The 18774-nt window shown below is 38.8% G+C and overlaps 1 protein-coding gene across 3 annotated transcripts in view; it reads right to left on the bottom strand.

Annotated features, from left to right (window-relative positions):
- Positions 1 to 18774, bottom strand: part of spidr (scaffold protein involved in DNA repair) — a 173644-nt gene that overhangs the window by 103501 nt on the left and 51369 nt on the right. For all 3 annotated transcript variants that reach the window (XM_018094534.2, XM_031903218.1, NM_001142908.1), the window contains 1 exon segment: positions 17375 to 17594. In XM_018094534.2, the coding sequence (XP_017950023.2) occupies positions 17375 to 17594 (220 nt within the window).

Below are 18774 nucleotides of genomic sequence, written 5' to 3'. Positions count from 1 at the left end.
TTAATCTCATTCAACAGTATAATTGAGGTAAGGCATTTGCACACCTTAAACCTTCAAAGAGGGTTTATGCATATTGTCATTTTTCCCATAGTGTTCTTGTATGCAAAGCTGCACAGTGGAGAAGCTTATCAGCAGAACATACAACCCCTTGGGCCTGTAGGGGGCTGCACTCCGCTCCTTGCACCAGATACACCAGTAAGGTTGCAACCAGCACAAGGTTGTAGGATGCACTGTACATATGCACCTCGTGTAATGCACACAAATACATGACATTTACTACCCATCAGCATGCCCTATATGTCTGACAGCTGCATTGTTGTTATTATCCCTGTGGAATCTCTTTCTTCCTCTTTATCATGAACACAAGAGGAACTTGGCTTCTTTACTGAGCATTGCTTTCCCAGCAGCCCGCAAGTCAAAACCATTAGAAAAGGAAAGAAAAATTCTAAGAATGGTGCAGAACATATATCCATGCAGATGTCCCTGATGTTCTCAGAACACCATTAAAAAAAAAAAAAAAAATCACAACCCCCGGTAAATTCCCGATTCACAGTTTCATGATTCAACATTTTTACAATCTTTTGCGTCAATAATTATTTGTCTGCAGAACAAACAAAATTCGAATTGATTGCATAGAGCAGAATACTGTTTGTTTCCTGATTAAATTGCTTTAAGTCTCACACTTGATATACAGGTCAAACTCCATTACAAACTGCTAAATCTATCCCTATGCTCCGGTTTCAAACAGAACAGAATAGTCACATTGTAAACAAATGCCAAGGTTTGCAAAAAAAAAAAAAAAAAAAAAAAAAAAGGAGGATCACGGTACACGTTCCATCAGAGTAGCGCTGAACCTGACAGTGCAACCAAATAGCCAGTTTTAGGTCAAAATATGCCTTTTCACCAACAGATTCCATTAAAGAAATGTAAAAGCTGCATGGCTGACTTCTGGCCCTTCTCCACTGGCTGAAAAACACTGGTGGGAAATGCACAATATGGGTCATGATCCCAAGCATCACAAAACAAAAACGAGTGCTGCAACCAAATAAGTAGTAGCATTTTTGACACCCAGTAAGGGGTCAAGAACTGTGTTTTTGTACAATTTTATTTTGAACCAGTGCTTCCATGTGCAACTTCTGGTTCAGAATGCAACGATCTGCACCCATTTGTGAATATTACAACATCCATGTTGAGTGCAGCATGTGGGTTCTTATATATATATAATAGACATGAAGTACAGGGTTCCCTTGCATACAAACCACATAATTCCATGACTTGAGTTGGATATGCTCTCAAAGATGCAACTGGCGCAAATTGCAGAGTAAAGGACCTGTACCACAATACTCTATGTATTGTGCCTAACAATGTGAATTGTTTTTGCACCCAATGACAGCACATGTTCCTGAAAAGCTCTAAAAAAAAAACAGGAAGACACTGCTGGGCCTTTATTTCAATACATCTGTAGGTACGCCAGTTTTTCTTAAGAATGCTTTATTTACTAGGGCTTCAGTGCAATTTAATTCTTGGGTTTCAAACTGTCTGATTTAGTTGTCTAGGCAAGCAGCCTCTATTAGTGCACTTAGATAAGAAAACAGAGGTCTCCATGAGGCCTAAGGGTAAGAATCCACAGAGCAAGCTAGTCGCCCACAATAGATCTCTGCTATTGCGGGCGATTAACCACTCCGAAGACACACAGAGCTACTAGTAGCAGCTACTTGTTGCGGCTGTCCATTTAATGGACATCTTTTTTTAAATTTATATTTTTATATCACTGGTACCTCTATGTAATCCAGTGGCTTTCTCAGAAATAGTATCACTACTTTTCTTTTTAGCACATTTTTACAAAAAAGCCTTGGAACAAAGGGCCAAGAACAGCTTACTCTTTCACATAGGATATTTTTAAAAGACTTTCTATGATCAATGGAACATCAAGTCTGATTAATGAGAGGGGAAAAAAAAGATAAAAGTCACTTGAAGAAAGTTTACTCAGAGCATGCAATTCGTTTTTCAAAAGCAAGGTGAAACCAACCCATCAACATTTTAAAGCAAACCCAATGAAGAGACCCATAAAATTGCTCACCAACCATTTGCATCTGACATTACAAGGACTAATGATGGATATACTACATGTCCTAAAAAAGGCGAGACCTTGGATTCATAAAGCAGACAGCTATACAAATTCCTTAACCTCCATAGCAGATAAGATTTATTTATTTTTTTTAAAAAAACACACTGCAGTTCAGATATAACAGATGCAACATAGTGTTTCTTGGCATCAATCACTTTAGTTTACTATACATTTTCATACTAAAACACAAATAGAACATTCATTTTGTACATTTCTACTTTTATTACTACCACACTACAACAGAAGAGTGTATATATGAAACATATAGATTACAAAAATACAATCAATACAAAAGTTAAAGAGGGCTCTGCTCAACAGAGCTAGAACTTGCTATATACTAGCATACTACCAGTATATGTATACTGGTACATACTATTAACTACAGTATAAGGATTCCACTAAACAAATCTGCCTGAGCGAACCAGCTAAAAGTTACATGCACACACACACACTGCGGACCGATTATCAGAATAAGGCCAGAACCAAATAGAATAAGTGCAAATACCAGAAAATAGTAAGCACTGGGTGAGCAGAGAATGGCCTGAGGCTGAGTCATTTCATTGTGGTTTCCATTTGGGCAGTAAGAGGGTTTGATGGAAAACACTGTGGGCCTGGTATCTCTCCATTACGTTTTCCCTAGAAGGAAACCAAAGGCTAAACACAGTGTGAAGGCCCAGGCACAGTGAGGTTAGATGTTCTGGTTAACACTTTGGGCCTTGAAATCCTCCATGTAATTTCCAGAAATCTAGCACTCTGAGGAGAATTAAAAGGTAGTAAGAGAGACTGAATAAACAAAATGTGAAGAAAAAAGGAGACCATAAAAGAAAGTGGAAGGAAAAAAAAAAGAAGAGAAGATGTGTAGTGGACAATGGGTAGGGGCTGAGAGTAAAAAATCCAAATCCGGTTTGGGAATCCTCCAGTTACATGGGAGTAGGAGAAACACTGTTCAGTAAAGTCAGGAACCTGAAATCATCTTTGCTTAAAGAAGAAGGAAAGGCTAAGTCACTTGGGGGTGCCAAAATGTTAGGCACCCCCAAGTGACTTAGATCGCCTTCTGGTGCCCCTGTATGGAGAAAACAGCACCAGCCCGGGGTATCAGCGATCGCTTCCTCCTTCCTCTCTCGCTGCGCGCGCATGCGCAGTAGGGTAAATAGCCGAACTTTAACAGAGAAGTCGGCTTTTTCACTCTACTGCGCATGCGCCGGACTCGGAGTCTAGGGGAAAGGAAGGCGGAAGCGAATCGCCCCAGGTGCCCCGGGCTGGTGCGGTTTTCTCCTAATAGGGGCACCAGCCCAGGGTACAAGGTAAGCGATTCAAGTCACTTGGGGGTGCTTAACATTTTGGCACCCCCAAATGACTTAGCCTTTCCTTCCCCTTTAATGTTCAATATAAACCAGCAAAACTCTTCTCATGTAACCCGTCTGTGGATTATCCTTTAACTGTTAGCTGGCTACAAGGGAATAAAATCACTTTATACCTGGGTCTTTAAAAAAGGGGGTGTTGTCTCTAGCATTCTGTACATGTAAATATATTTATTTTTTAGCAAAAGTGATTTAGAATTTACAAAAAATACATACAAGGCACAAAACAAAAACACCTATAAGTAGAAGTGAAGGAATTCTAAACATGCAGGCTAAATAGATAAAACGAATTGCAATTTGATGTTAAACAAACTCAGGCTCTGCTAAAAATAAATCCGTACACTACAGCAACATTTCTTTAAGGCTCTAGCCAAGAACTCTAAGACCTCCCATTAAACTAAGCCTTGGCTGCTGAGGCCCTCACATGGTCTGCAATGAATCAGCAAATCTCAGGTTTTGTGGAAATTCCCTAGAACCAGCTTATATCTTTATGCTAGGAAATGCCATCAAGCCTATTTTGCTCTCCAAGATAAATCTAGGTTTGTGGTGGAGAGATTTGGAGAGATATTTGCCTTACTTGATATTCTTGGAAATGTGGCTGAATAACTCGTACCCAAATAAAATCTGCTCCCTATCTAACCCTTATGATGTAAATGGGGCTCAAACAACCAATCGCATACTTTATATGTGTTGAATGTCAAATGCCAATATATCACTTAAGCGTGGCAGTCAAAGCAATATGGGGCCACTCATTAATGCTCATGTGGTACTGCGGTGTGAACAAGGCCAACACTGATTCTGTTACATTTAGGAAGAATTTTCCCTCTTAATTAAAGGGAATATTTTATGAGAAATCATAATTTTCATATTTCTTTCAAGATATTCTAATAAAAAATGAATATGCAAAAAAATCTATAACCCTGTGTTGGCATTTTTAGAAAGCTTTAGGTAAACAGAAATGTAGTCTACTTGTCATTTTATTTAATATCTAGGTTTCTAGCCACAAGCAGATATCTTCTCCTCCTGCTGTTTCAAATTCGCTTTCACACTGTCTGTTTTTCTTTTTTATCAGAATTCTCCCTAAGGCCTTCAGAATTTATCAGTATTTGCCAAGAACATTCTAGCTTCAGCTAAGCTTAAAAAAATATTCTTCTGAAGTGTGCCTCACAAAGTTGAAGTTATAATTCAACAGAAAAATAAACACACAATGCTAAAAATTAGTTTTTTTTTTTACAGACATTTCAGCTGGGGAGATAAATTGGGCTTTGACCAAACTGCTTGTATGTAGGGGCTCTAATGACCGATTTATCAACGCAATTCCAAGTCAATTCTACCTGAAGATACTATTAGCCTATGATCACATGTATCGTCAGCAAAAATCATTGGCCAAGTGATTATTGAGGCATCTACCAGAATCAGTATTTGGGTGTCTGCAGATAAGGGTCTTTATTTCATTCTGGGTACATGCATTGCATTAAGCAAGATGCATTTCTACAGTCAAACCCCAATTTTACATGAAATAGGGGTACATTAAAATGGCGTGACAAAGTAAACTGCATAAAAACATACTTAAAATTCAGAAAATGTTTTTATTGAAATGCATTAGAACAAGAAAGGACAGTACTAAAAAAAAAAAAAAAAAAAGGGAAATCTAGAAGAAGGTACGTAAAACCGTAACAGGAATACATAAAACCAGGGTTTGACTGTACTCTAGCTCTGGAATTTTGCTGGAAAACTGTAACTGATCTCCCATCAATGACCTCAGTCACAGTTATCAGACTAACAACAAGGCTAGAAAAAGAAACTGAAACATGCAAGGCCCCTGCAGGATAGACACTGGACAGTGGCAAAACCTGGTCATTCTTAATCCTTGGGATTACCAAAACATACAGGAAGAATTTAATAGTGCTATGAAAGATATGAAAAGCTTCATCGAGTAATCAGTAAGGATTATTTAGAACTAGAGTCTTGAGCAGACTAGCTGATGGGCGCTATAACTTCTACAAAACACACTATTACTACAGCAGCCCTTGAGGACCTGTTGGGTTATTACTTTTTCCTTAGTTTCTCCCATCATTCCCCCCTACCCCTTTCCCATTTTTACGCTTATGGATATTGCCCTGTAATTAGCAACTGTTTTCTTTTGTTCATTTTTAATTACTTATTGTTACATACTAGAGTTGTAAATAATTCCTAGACTAGTTCATAATGTAATCACAGCATCTTCAGATTTCAACAGAAATCTCCCATATTGTTTACAGGATAATATCTTCAAAAGAACAAGGATTTAAACAGCAAAGTCCTTCAGCCAATACATTGTGATGTTACAGAAAAGACAGTTTCTAGTCAACTTCAATACTTAAACACTTTAATTATGCACATTTTGTTTCTTACTCCTCAGCTGGTGCACACAAGATAAATGGTGTCTCCAACAGATCAAATTAGGAAACATATACTTCCCAAATACAGGGAGAGTGAAATTCCACGGAATCTATAAAACAGTGCATTAATTAATTGCTAAGAAACAAATAAAAATATCAGATTTTAAACAGCACATGATCCCCTTTACCAAACCAGCGGGATACCCAAGAAACAAACAGCTGCTATAAAACATGCCATACAAGATCTTGGGCTGTCGGATAATGGAGGGAACATCACCCTATGCATAATCAATAGTCATATATATATCACGCAAGACTAAGAGGCAGCTTTTCCAGATAGCACAGCATTATATGTATCAGATGAATAACTACAACATAAGTCTAAATAAGATATAATCGTTTGCTCATGCTCAGATTATATATAATTTAACTCATCTATACAAAATAAAAATATAGTATAGTTAATATATATGGCTTTAGGGCCTTGCTCTATGGCGTTGATTTTATAATTTGTACAGATTTATATTTATGGAAGATCCAGAAGCTGCAGCTCACATGCCAAGTTCTAAATATCAAATACAGGTATGGGATCCCTTATCCGGAAACCTGTTATCCAGAAAGCTCCGAATTACGAAAAGCCTGTCTCCCATAGACTCCATATTAATCAAATAATTCAAAATTTTAAAACGATTTCCTTTTTCTCTGTAGAAATAAAATAGAACCTTGTAATTGATCCCAACTAAGATATAAATAATCCTTATTGAATGCAAAACAATCCTATTGGGTTTAATGAATGTTTTATTGATTTTTTAATAGACTTAAGGTATGGAGTTCCAAATTACGGAAAGTCCTCTTATCCAGAATACTCTTGGTCCCAACCATTCTGGATAATGGGTCCTATACCTGTACTGAGAATTTTCTGTCTAAACTGTGATAACACTGGATCAGAACACCATACCAAAATGCTGCTGACTTATCATGAGCATGGTTTCAACAACTAATGGCAAAAGTATCCTATATGAGATTAATATTACCCTATGTCAATCTGCCCTTTCAAGAAAAAGGAGTCAGAGCAAATTTGGCCTATTCATAAAGTCCCTGGAAAAAAATGCACTAACATAAGTGGCAAATATGGGGACCTCACTCATTCCAGTTAGATAGTGTTCTGACTGGAATCAAACCTAGGACCCCAGTGTCAGCAGCAATGCTAACCACTACTATATATAACAATGGTAACAGTGAGCAATAAAGTGCCCATGTACAAAATGGCCTCACTCTCTCTAAATGTACATAATGTGGAAAACAACCAGATGGCCATGTAGGGAAAATGTATCTTTAAAATAAAGAAATAAATATATTTCTGTGGGTTGAAAAGATTTGCCCTTTTATAACAAAAAGTGGCATTGTAAAATGTAGTTTTGTGAAGTCTGTTATTAAATACTAATAAGGTTAAACCGTATATGGCTTACATTCAAGTGGAATTATTTAACATTCGTGCGGCATCAGAATGCACTAACATCTGGTTTGGATTTACTGTCTGACGTTTTAATGGAGGCACCACCCCCACAAAACTCTTTTCCTTTCTTTAATAAACTGTTCCTTTAGCCTTTCTTGTTTTTTTCCCTCTCCCCCTCGGAAGCAATGCGTTTCTACTTCTTGCTGGAAGCCGCCTGATCACTGCCAGGAAGAGAAATGCAAAACAATCCCAGGAGCAGCTCCTGACGTCAGCAAAGCTTTCCTCCCTCCTGGCAGTTAGCCCTGTGGAAATTCCAGGCTCCGGGAGAACTACATTTTTGTCATATAACAGCTGTATGCCTGCAGCCCAAATCATATAGCCCCAATTCGCTTTAAAAAAGTAAGGTCAGTTATTTGGAATCAGCAATAGCCTCTACTTTCATACAATAACTTAAGTGCCCCTGACAGAAAAGCTATATCCGTGGTATATTTAGGAAAATCCCTGTAAAATGTATTTTAACCAAGCACACCAAATTAAAAGGCAACATTGGAGGTTATGCAACTGTAACTCCATGGCTAGTATAAAAGTGTTAAACTGAGAAATGAGAAAGAAGGCACATTTCCCTAAGCTAATCATCCCTTGATGCCTGGCCATCTTTTTTTAATAAAGAACACAAAGGAAAACTTCATTGTGAACACTTGTGCCCTACAAATATTTGTGGTAAATAATAAAATCAACAGTCTGAATGCAAGACTGCAGTTCATACACTCAATTTGTCATTGCTTGTCAAAAATATATAAGACAGGCACAACATAATTTAAAATTAAAACTCCATTTTTTGTTGTTTGGACCTGAACAGTGAACTAGCAGTTTATGATTACCAATTCTACACTTTAACATACTATAACTTATGTTTAGGTATGCGTTCAGAGGAATTATTACCACTCTCCATTCCATTAGAACAGCGCTGTTCAACTTGCTGACCCCCCCCCCCCCCCCATTCGTCTGGCTGCCTATGCTGCATGTGTGTGCTATACTCTGCCTGCCCTATGCTTTTTTTCTGGTTTGTAGATAGTTATTAGGGGGTCTCAATAACTGCCCTATCCTGCAAACCACTTAGTATTTTAAATGCTTTAATAGAAAATATCTGCTAAAACTTGGCTTCCTGTCAATTGAACTACAGCAATAGGGCGAAGGAAGGAGCAGCATCCACTATGCGACGATTGATTGATCGAGCCTAGCCTGACTCCTTCCTATACAGAAAGAAGGCTAGGCTCAATAAATCAATCGTCGCATAGTGGATGAGCTCCTTCCTTCGCCGTAGCGCCGTACTTCAATTGACAGGAAGCCAAGTTTTAGCAGGTATTTTCTATTAAAGCATTTAAAATACTAAGTGGTTTGCAGGATAGGGCAGTTATTGATGCAGGGTAGAATAGCTTTTTAACTTAAAAAAATTTACTGTTACTTTTCCTTTAAAAGCTCCATGGTGTAGGCCTGATAAATTCTGTCCCTCTGTACCACAGAAGTTGGACAGCACTGGGATATTAGTGTACATCTTAGTGCAACCCAAATAAATGTGCATTTTTATTTGCATGCAAGTCTGCTGGTCACTTACTGGAAGGTCATGACATTTCCTTGTTGTTTGATCTAATAGAGATTAAGTTTGTCAGCATAAACTGGAACAATACTACTCAGTAATAGGCATGATGTTGGGCAACAGGGTTAGTAAACTAGTTTATAATTAGTTCAATATCTACCTACCAAATATAATTTCAAGGAAAATAATTTAATAATTGTAAATGGTATTAGTATTAGAAGTGTTAAAATGTAAGGTTGAATTTGCAACATTCAACACCGCAATTGCAACATTGTTGCATTTGACAAATTCTGGGCAAATTTGGATGAAAAAGAAGAAAGGATTTAAAAGATATTTGAAGTGCAGGAAAAGAAAATCTCCAAAGCTAAGAGCAAAACTATTTCACATTTTCACCACAACAGGTTAAACAAATGAATCAAGGTGACTATGTAATACCCACAGAGAATTAGTGAACGCAATGCCTGTATTTGGCAGTGTTATACTAAACTAAGTGCATATAATTTAGCCTTATGTAACATGCTTGCAAAACACATAGTTCACTTCAGAGGACAAAAACAATAAGGTATCGTTAATACAAGATTTTGTTTTTGTTGTTGTTAATCATGTGTTACCCAAGTCCTATTTTATTCTTTTGATCTCTCAAAGAAATGCAGCACATTATGTTTTAGGCTTCTGTACCGGCCCAAGGCCCCACAGCCCTTTAGCAGGGAAGATCTGTGCCTCTAAATATGCCCCAGTAGCTCCCCATTTTCATTTCTGCGGATTCATTGCACATGCTCTGTGCTGCTGTCAGTTACTGAGCTTAGGGGCTGTCGCACAATATACCGTATATACTAAATATAAAAGTCACAACACAAGGCTGATTAGTAGGGACAATCCTCAAAACTCCACAATTCAGCAGTGCATTCCAGGTAGTATAAAAGCAACAGTTAAAGTTTAAAAGTGTTCAGTCTTTACTAGCACATTAGTAGACTGATTAGTAGGAACACACCGAATCCAGGATTGAAGTGGGAGAAGTGCTCTGTGAGGCGCAAAACAAATAGCCCACTGGAGAAACTGAACCTTTTTTAATGTATTTTCAAGAAAATATATTTTTTTCACTTTAATTTTGTGACCTTTGCAGAGTAGCCAGGATTCTAGCTGGATTCTCGGCTCCCCAAACTGAGGGTCTGGGACTGGTGCAGCTGGACCAATTGTTCTACTTTGTGATTTGTGTAAATTCAGATTGTCATAACAATCTGCATACAAATTTTATAATAAGCCATGGTAGCCTCAGTTCCATAGCAGGGATCCTGAATTTCTTATTGATTTTTGCAACCCCTAATCTTAGCTTCTCGGCAGCTGCCCAGAGTACACTGAGCATGCGCAGTGTCATTAACACTCCTAACAGAATCCAAGATAGGGAGCTCCTGTACACAACTCTGAAGGCCTTGATCATTACTGTTTAAGAGAAGCTAAACAGTAAGTTCTGTTCCACTCAGATCATGAGTGGGCGTAATGGCAACTGTATTGTATTCTACTTGGATAGAAAATAAAAGCAAAAATATTACAAAACTTTCAGTTTCACAAGGTAGTCAAATGAAGAATTGTCACCAAGGGGCAAATATTCATTTTCAAGCAAATTTTTGTGATCAAGGTTTTTCAAAAAGACCTTAATGTCACTTTTAGCTGCCACTTTCTTGAATCTGAACCCATTCCAGATGAAATAGGTCTCCTGATGTTGTCTTCCACAGTTCTTTTGTACAAACCCCTATACAGCTTTATCCAAATGATTAACTAAACACCTACAGTGAAGTCCAGTTGTGGAAGTATTATGCTGTGGGGCTGCTTTCATCAACAAGGACTGGGCATCTTGTTAAAAGAGAAGGCAGTATATATTTCTCAATATACAAGAGAACAGACCTGTTTCACTTTGCTAAAAACGGAGGATTGGGCAAAAGTTCAGCTACTAGTAGAATGATCCCTAACACGATGTCAATGTAATGAGTGTGTTTCAAGTGTCTCAGTAATGAACAGGTAAATGTAATTCAATTTAAAAAATGTGGCACTATATAAAAGCGACGTTCACCATGGTCAATAGACATTAATCTGAAAACAATGAAGCAATTTTGACTGAGCCAGTATCGCTCTCAAACACTGTGCCAACGTGGTACATACATACTCCAAAGGTTAATCTGCAAAGATTTGCTGTACAAATATTTTAATAATAAATAGAAAAATAATATCCAAGGCTATAGTGATCAAGATCTACAGTTAGTTTAGTATAGGTGTGTGTTTTTAATTTTAATTTGTGAGTATATCGATAGGCCTGTATGTGTGTGTTTATATACATACCAACTCAATTGACTACATCCTTTTTCAATCCAGATTAACAGGCAGAAAATCTATTATCCACAAGGTTTGGATCAGCGGTTTTCCAGATAAGGGATTTTTCCATAATTTGAAACACCATATCTTAAGTCTGCTAAAATCATTTAAGACTTAATAAAGCCAACTGGATTGTTTTGCCACCAATACGGATTCATGCAGCTTAGTAACAATCAAGTACAAGGTACAGGTATGGGACCCATTATCCAGAATAGTTGGGACCTGAGGTCTTTCCATAATTTGGCTTTCCATACCTTAAGTCTACTAAAAATTCATTTAAACATTAAATAAACCCAATAGGATTGTTTTGCTAATCCAATTAGGATTAATTATACCGTAGTTGGGATCAAGTACAAGGTTCTGTTTTATTATTATAGAGAAAAAGCAAATTATTCTTAAAAAAAAAATCTGAATTATTTGATAAAAATTGAGTATGTGAGATGACCTTTCCGTTATTCGGAACTAAATTGTTTTTTGATTTTCTACTCATTCAAGCTTTGTTATCGTGACTTTCCTTTGGCCAGGTTGGAGCTGCAGAGTGCCATTGAGCCCTATGGGAGACTTTCCTTTGGCCAGGTTGGAGCTGCAGAGTGCCATTGAGTCCAAAATCATTGATTGAGCCATTTACAATAGTTCGGATACGAAAATTTCGTAACTTTCGGATCGTACCACTATATTTTCGTACGACCACGATATGAAATTTTCTCACACTTAACACACATCAGAAATTATCGGATTTAATACCAATTTTTACAAATCGTATTTTTAAAAGTCGGAAATTCGGACATTGATAAAATCTCCCCCTAACTGTTACCCCAGGACAAAATTAAATTAACAGCTAAAATAGTCCTTGGTGGCAAAAAGGGTGACCGTTAAATTTGTCTTTTTAATTTTAGCATTATAAACAGTAAAAAAAATTATATATATCTGGATAGTTCTACAGTTATGGTTTATTCATTTATATTATACTCTTATTGCCCTTTTCCCCCTCCCACTGTTTCCTGTTCTCATTATTTAACAGTGACTGTGTATATGTATACAATACGTGTCTATCCAGCCAATTTTACTACGCTTGTAGCCCAGAAACCTGAAGGTGCTAGCACAGACTTGAAGTTAAAGCTGGAATCTGTCAAGGATCTTGGAAATTGTTCTCTTTTTTTTTTTTAGCACAGATAAAAAATGCTGCTCCAACCTCCGCCTTTGACGTCAGTAGACAACTACCAGTCAGTGCTATCTGTCAAAGGGAAATGCTTGGAATTTCCTTACTTGAAAGTGCCTGAACATTTTGAAAGGCTATTCGTTTTCTACATATCATAATGATGATTTTACTTGCACACTACATATTTATACATAAGCTTCAATATAAAAGGCTTTGTTAAAAAAAAAAAAAAAAAAAAAGTAAATTTTATCTACTGTATGTGTGTACGTATATATGAGAGAGAAAAAAATGTACACACCCATGTGCAAAAATTAATTTAAGAATATAAGAGATTAGACCTTTGGGCAATTTGAGGCAGGAATGTAGGACAGTGCATGTGGACCTCTCCCCTTTTCGTAACTTCCTGCAGACAGTATATACAATTTCTAAAACCTGTCACTCACCCAGGAATTCAATGTAGTGGGGCAAGTTCGGGCTAATAGAAAAGTCGAGGCCGGGTTGCAGATGGGTGTCAGGCCAGGTTTTTGAAGCATATTTTCCCAGCTAATGATGTCACCCCAGAGCCAAACTCTGCTGGCATTGCCAGGCACCAGCATATCCTGACCCCTTCTGATGATGGCACTGCCTATACCTATCTCTAACTTCACTGGGGGGGGGGGGATATATGACAATAAGTCAAACAGAGTAACGTTCAATTTGCTGTTCCATACTGCATCCCTGTTTTACAGGCAAAGTGAACATTGGAAGCGTGTTAAAGGCTTCATTAAGCTCTAGAAAATGCATTATCCTGGGTTTTCAACCAATAATGACCTGACCTGTGAGTGCAGGCGATACCTATAAGAATGAATGGGGGGAAATTCAGAGCTTTTTGGTTACAGCCTAATATCACTTGGAATCTCCTAATGTGCTGTTACCCTTATCCATCAGAAGCATTTACGGCTCATAGGGCCAGGCACTGCAAGCAGATAAGGCAACATATTAAAGGCAAATACTGCAAATGTCTGCCACAACCAATGTAGAGGCCACACAATAAAAAAAACATAGTTTTATGTAGACATGGACAAATTATGATAGGCCTATTCTGTATAATGTGCATTGTTTTGCACTGATAGAGAGAAACCCAAACCGTCCTGCTTATCATTGACTATAACTGAAACCCATTTGACCCAGCTGGCACAGACAGATTTCATTCCCAAAACAGTGTCAAAATTCCCTTTGTACCACCTGTCAATGGCTTTAATAAATGGCCTGTCACCATTGGCTTTCTGGTCCATTCTGAGTTGTATTGAAACCCTGAATTTGCACCTACGATGCATCACCTTAAACTTAATTGGTGTGACAATGCCATTAGCACTATCAGTAAACAAGACTGATACTAAGTACCTATAGGTATTAGCATGGCATAAATCTTTTCTGTATGGGGTTTTTATAGATACATAGCTACTCTATAACCAACAGCCTGCCAATAATTCAGTTATATCCTTTTAATCAATGGAAATTTGGTTCACCATTTTTTTTTTTCACTATGGGGCATATTCAACAAAGTACAACAGGTCCGAATACAAATACGTTTTTGTTTTTTTTTTACGTATTTTCTGCAACTTTTTCATACATTAGCGACAAAAAGCGCAACAAAATCGTATTGTTTCGGATTCATTTAAGCTTCGGTATTGTGACTTTCCTTGGGCCAGGTTGGAGCTGCAGAGTGCCATTGAGCCCTATGGGAGACTTTCCTTGGGCCAGGTTGGAGCTGCAGAGTGCCATTGAGCCCTATGGGAGACTGTCCTTGGGCCAGGTTGGAGCTGCAGAGTGCCATTGAGCCCTATGGGAGACTTTCCTTGGGCCAGGTTGGAGCGGCAGAGTGCCATTGAGCCCTATGGGACACTTTCCTTGGGCCGGGTTGGAGCTGCAGAGTGCCATTGAGCCCTATGGGAGACTTTCCTTGGGCCAGGTTGGAGCTGCAGAGTGCCATTGAGCCCTATGGGAGACTTTCTTGCCGTTGGGCCAGGCCCAGGGTTTGGCCAGGTTGGAGCTGCAGAGTGCCATTGAGCCCTATGGGAGACTTTCCTTGGGCCAGGTTGGAGCGCAGAGTGCCATTGAGCCCTATGGGAGACTTTCCTTGGCCAGTTGGCGCAGGCCATTGGCCTATGGGAGCTTCCTGGCAGTGGAGCCAGAGTGCCATTGAGCCCTATGGAGACTTTCCTTGGGCCAGGTTGGAGCGGCAGAGTGCCATTGAGCCCTATGGGAGACTTTCCTTGGGCCAGGTTGGAGCGGCAGAGTGCCATTGAGCCCTATGGGAGACTTTCCTTGGGCCAGGTTGGAGCGGCAGAGTGCCATTGAGCCCTATGGGAGACTTTCCTTGGGCCAGGTTGGAGCGGCAGAGTGCCATTGAGCCCTATGGGAGACTTTCCTTGGGCCAGGTTGGAGCGGCAGAGTGCCATTGAGCCTTGTGGGAAGCTTCCAAAATCATGCACAGAAGGATCAAAGTCAGAAAGGTTTTCCTGCAGTTTATGATCGTTCAGATACAAAAAAATCTTACTTTTCGGACATTATACGATAAGGTTACTTTTTTTTCGTATTTCAAGATACAAATTTTTCGTACTTTAAAAAGTACAATACAAAAAAATCTTAATACAATATTTTTGTATTGTGCTTTTTAAAGGTATGAAAATCATACTTTGATAAATCTGCCCCTATATAACACTTTATCTGTGTTTAAATATGCAATTCATAAGGTCATTCACATAGGGTGGGATAAACAATGGTTAAAAAGACTGCTCATTTTTTTTGGACCATTGCTTTATTTCTTTTTCTCATCCTTGCACCTTTTTCACTGTCTTTTAATTTTTGAGCCAAATTTATACTTCAGGCTTGACATTTAAGAGACAGAGATATTTACTGCCGTTTGGGTGCCAAAAGAAAAGGATTTTTAAGCTGTAGCCAGGATAAACACAAGTAATAAAAAAGGCAGGATCTTTAAGTTCCTTTCTTGTGTTGTATTGTAAAGAAAAATCAGCTTTAAATTTCATAGGGAGTTCTTCTCTAGTTCTGCCTCAATGTAATTTCTATGGCTGCAGGATCCCACCATTTAAAGCACGGCATGCATGGTAAGGTTAAAAGCCAATTTGGCCACCAACATTATAATGATTTAATCGTATACCCCCAGGGCCAATGATCAGATCACAACTTACAGAGACCCATTGGAAGAGGATTGTGTCAACGCACTGATGCAGTCCTTGCCCAATAGGATTTTCAGCCTGTGTTTTGCCAGCTTTACAAAGTCTGCATTCAACCAAAAGAACAATGTGCCCACTTTTAACAACACAGACAGTAGCCGTCCTCCATAGGTTTGATATATTCACTCAGCCAGACTCTATCAAGGTAAAAAGTGAAGCAACCTATTTTGATGTATGTATCTATAACCCGAGTATGTGGAACAGCATTTTAAAAAAGTATAAGAAAATCTATTTATATCCCAATGATACAACATACAATTTGGTAATAACATCCTCATAACAGACAAGATAAGCTTGGACAAACCAGTCTTTCATAAAATCTCCCTGACTCATTGTAACTGGTATCTGTGGACTATATTTGTATTTTCCTTAATACCACACTGTAACATCATTTCAAATGGTTACCATACTACTGATATTGGGGTTACTGGCCTGTGGCTTCCTGATGTGTGCATATTTGGCGGGATGCCATGTGGCCAGGCATTATATCAGTCTTTATTTTTTCAGTTTAACCCACCACTTGGAATATATTTCATTGGAATAGAGGTACTTAAAGCTTTACTTTCAGTGGTTTTAGGGTAATGGCACAAAAGGCATTTTCTGTGTCTTTTTTCTTACTGACTGTTTCACCGGAAAAATGCCAGAAATTTCTCTGAGAACCACTGCAATTATAGCATATGCAGGTCATTATCGCCTATGTGTGTGACAGAACTAGAGCAATTGTCGAGGAGAAAACACAACACCAGAAAAGGGCCAGAGTGCCAAAAGCCTTATACTTTGCTTTCCCACTCTTACATTATTTTTGTTAAGAACTTTTAGGGCTTCAGCACATGTAGTATTTTCATAACAGCAATAAAACCATGGCTACACTCCCAGGATGGATTCCCATTCACTTAAATAGGGAGCACTACGGGTCACTTGGCATTAAAAAAAATTAACCAGTGCTAATAGTGGGTGCCAGCTGACCCACACTGTTTCCCATTTAAGTAAATGACAATCAAAGCAATCAGGGGTGAGTAGCTACATTATTATAACCATAACAATGAAAACAACACTTACGGCTTGTTTTATTAACCAGATGTGCCCCAAATATTTCATAATCGTAATGCTAAGGATCCACGGAGCGATTCCGTCGCTTGCTCTAGATCTCTGCTATTGCAGTCAACTGACCGCTCCAAAATGCCTTTCCACCAAGCAGGAATATGAGTTATCGTTGGAAAGCCCATTGCGTCGCTGTTATTCCAAAGTTGTACAAAGTTTCATCCTGCAGACAACTTTACGTATTATTGCCGGAGGAAAGGCATTTCAAAGTGGTTAGTCGCCGGCAATAACAGAGATCTATCGCAGGTAAATGAACTGCTCTGTGGGTCCTTAGCCTCTTTGTTTCCAAATTGTGGAGTTACCCATTAAGACTTATAGCAGTGATGGTTGTACACCCTTATTTTCTGGTTGTTTGCGGAACTGCAAACTGGTGAAATCTATATGTGCCAAATGCACATTTGAGCCTTTTCAGACCCAAAAATCTGCCCTATTCCCACAACGAATAGCTAGTGCCATTAAAGTCAATGGAACGTGGCATGGGTGGCATCACTGCATAGCATGACAAATGTGAATGCCTACTGTTAACGTTCTCATTACCAGGCATTTATTCTGGGTGCTAAAATACACAAATTTGATGAGCATACTCACCAGGGTGGATGGATATGAATTATATCATGTGGTCTCACTTGGAGCTGTGCTGCTGTTTGACAGGTGAAGAGAACAATCAGGTGGCTTGTGTCATTAGAATCATTGGTGCACAAGGCCTCTTTATTGTTATCATTTATCTGCTGTGTGCAATGGGCCACTTGTATTGCACATTCTTCGTGAACCTGAATTATTTTTAAGACAAGGACACCAGATTTTGCACCTAGAAGAACAACATTTCTTAATAAAAGAACAAATATATGACAAGAACACTACAATGAATACATGTAATACATATTGTCCCAGGCTTAAAGGACAATGAAAGGTTAAAATAAATTTAAAAGTAAGTCTAAAAGCATTCTTTTTAAGTACATACTGCATATCTAAATTCCCAGATCCCTGCTTGCTTCTCTGAGATATGGTGCTGGCAGCCTACAGCAGTGTGAAGACTACAGTGACATCACTGAAATCTCTCTCCCCTTCCTGTAGGTGCCAGCGGCAGCCTTCCTATTCTCTAAGTACATACTGCATATCTAAATTCCCAGATCCCTGCTTGCTTCTCTGAGATATGGTGCTGGCAGCCTACAGCAGTGTGAAGACTACAGTGACATCACTGAAATCTCTCTCCCCTTCCTGTAGGTGCCAGCGGCAGCCTTCCTATTCTCTAAGTATGTGTGTAACTTGATCCTGTCTCCTGTTCTGAGCTACACATGCCCACCAGCCAATCAGAAGCGGATCTGGCAGAGGGGAGGGGGGGAGGGAATGAAACACATGTGCAGTATGAAGCAAGGAGGGAAAGGAAGGGAGAATACCTTTTTAGAGATGGCTGCCTGTTCTAGAAAATGTGAAGTAAGTGTGACTGAGTAAATATTTGATTAGGTGAGCCAAAAGTGTGGCGTTTTTGCTAAACAATAGGAGGACTATTGGGCAGTATGCTTTTTAAATTTTGACTTGCATTCTCCTTTAAGGTTTACGTGACTTATATTTGCAGAGTTAAAGAAGTCTATTGCTTTGTAAAATTTATTGTAAAAGTTGAAGCTTTGTGTTTATTTTTCATGATAGGTTGGCAAATAGTCTAATTTTCAGGCCAGAGAGCAGATACCATCTTGAAGTATGGGGGGAAGATACACTTAGGCTAAGGGCAGAAGGGTTGGCACAAGTCAGCCAAGAAATGCTTATCTGCTACTTCTATAGGCGTGGATAGGCATAGGATCAGCCAGCAAGCGTTATTTAGTGCAACAATGCTTTCACATTAAAATCCGCTGTGTATGCTGAATGGCTGATCCTGTGTTTGTCAATGCATTCATATACATCAGTGCTGTCCAACTGGCGGCCCCCACCTGTCTGGCTGCTTTGATGGCTTACTCTTGTGTAAGCTTTAAATGGTATGAGTACTGTGATAA

The sequence above is a fragment of the Xenopus tropicalis genome, chromosome 6, assembly GCF_000004195.4.
Source record: "Xenopus tropicalis strain Nigerian chromosome 6, UCB_Xtro_10.0, whole genome shotgun sequence".
In the NCBI taxonomy this organism is placed as follows: Eukaryota; Metazoa; Chordata; class Amphibia; order Anura; family Pipidae; genus Xenopus; species Xenopus tropicalis.
Note: the sequence above shows the minus strand (reverse complement) of the source record. Positions and strands in the feature narration are given on the sequence as shown.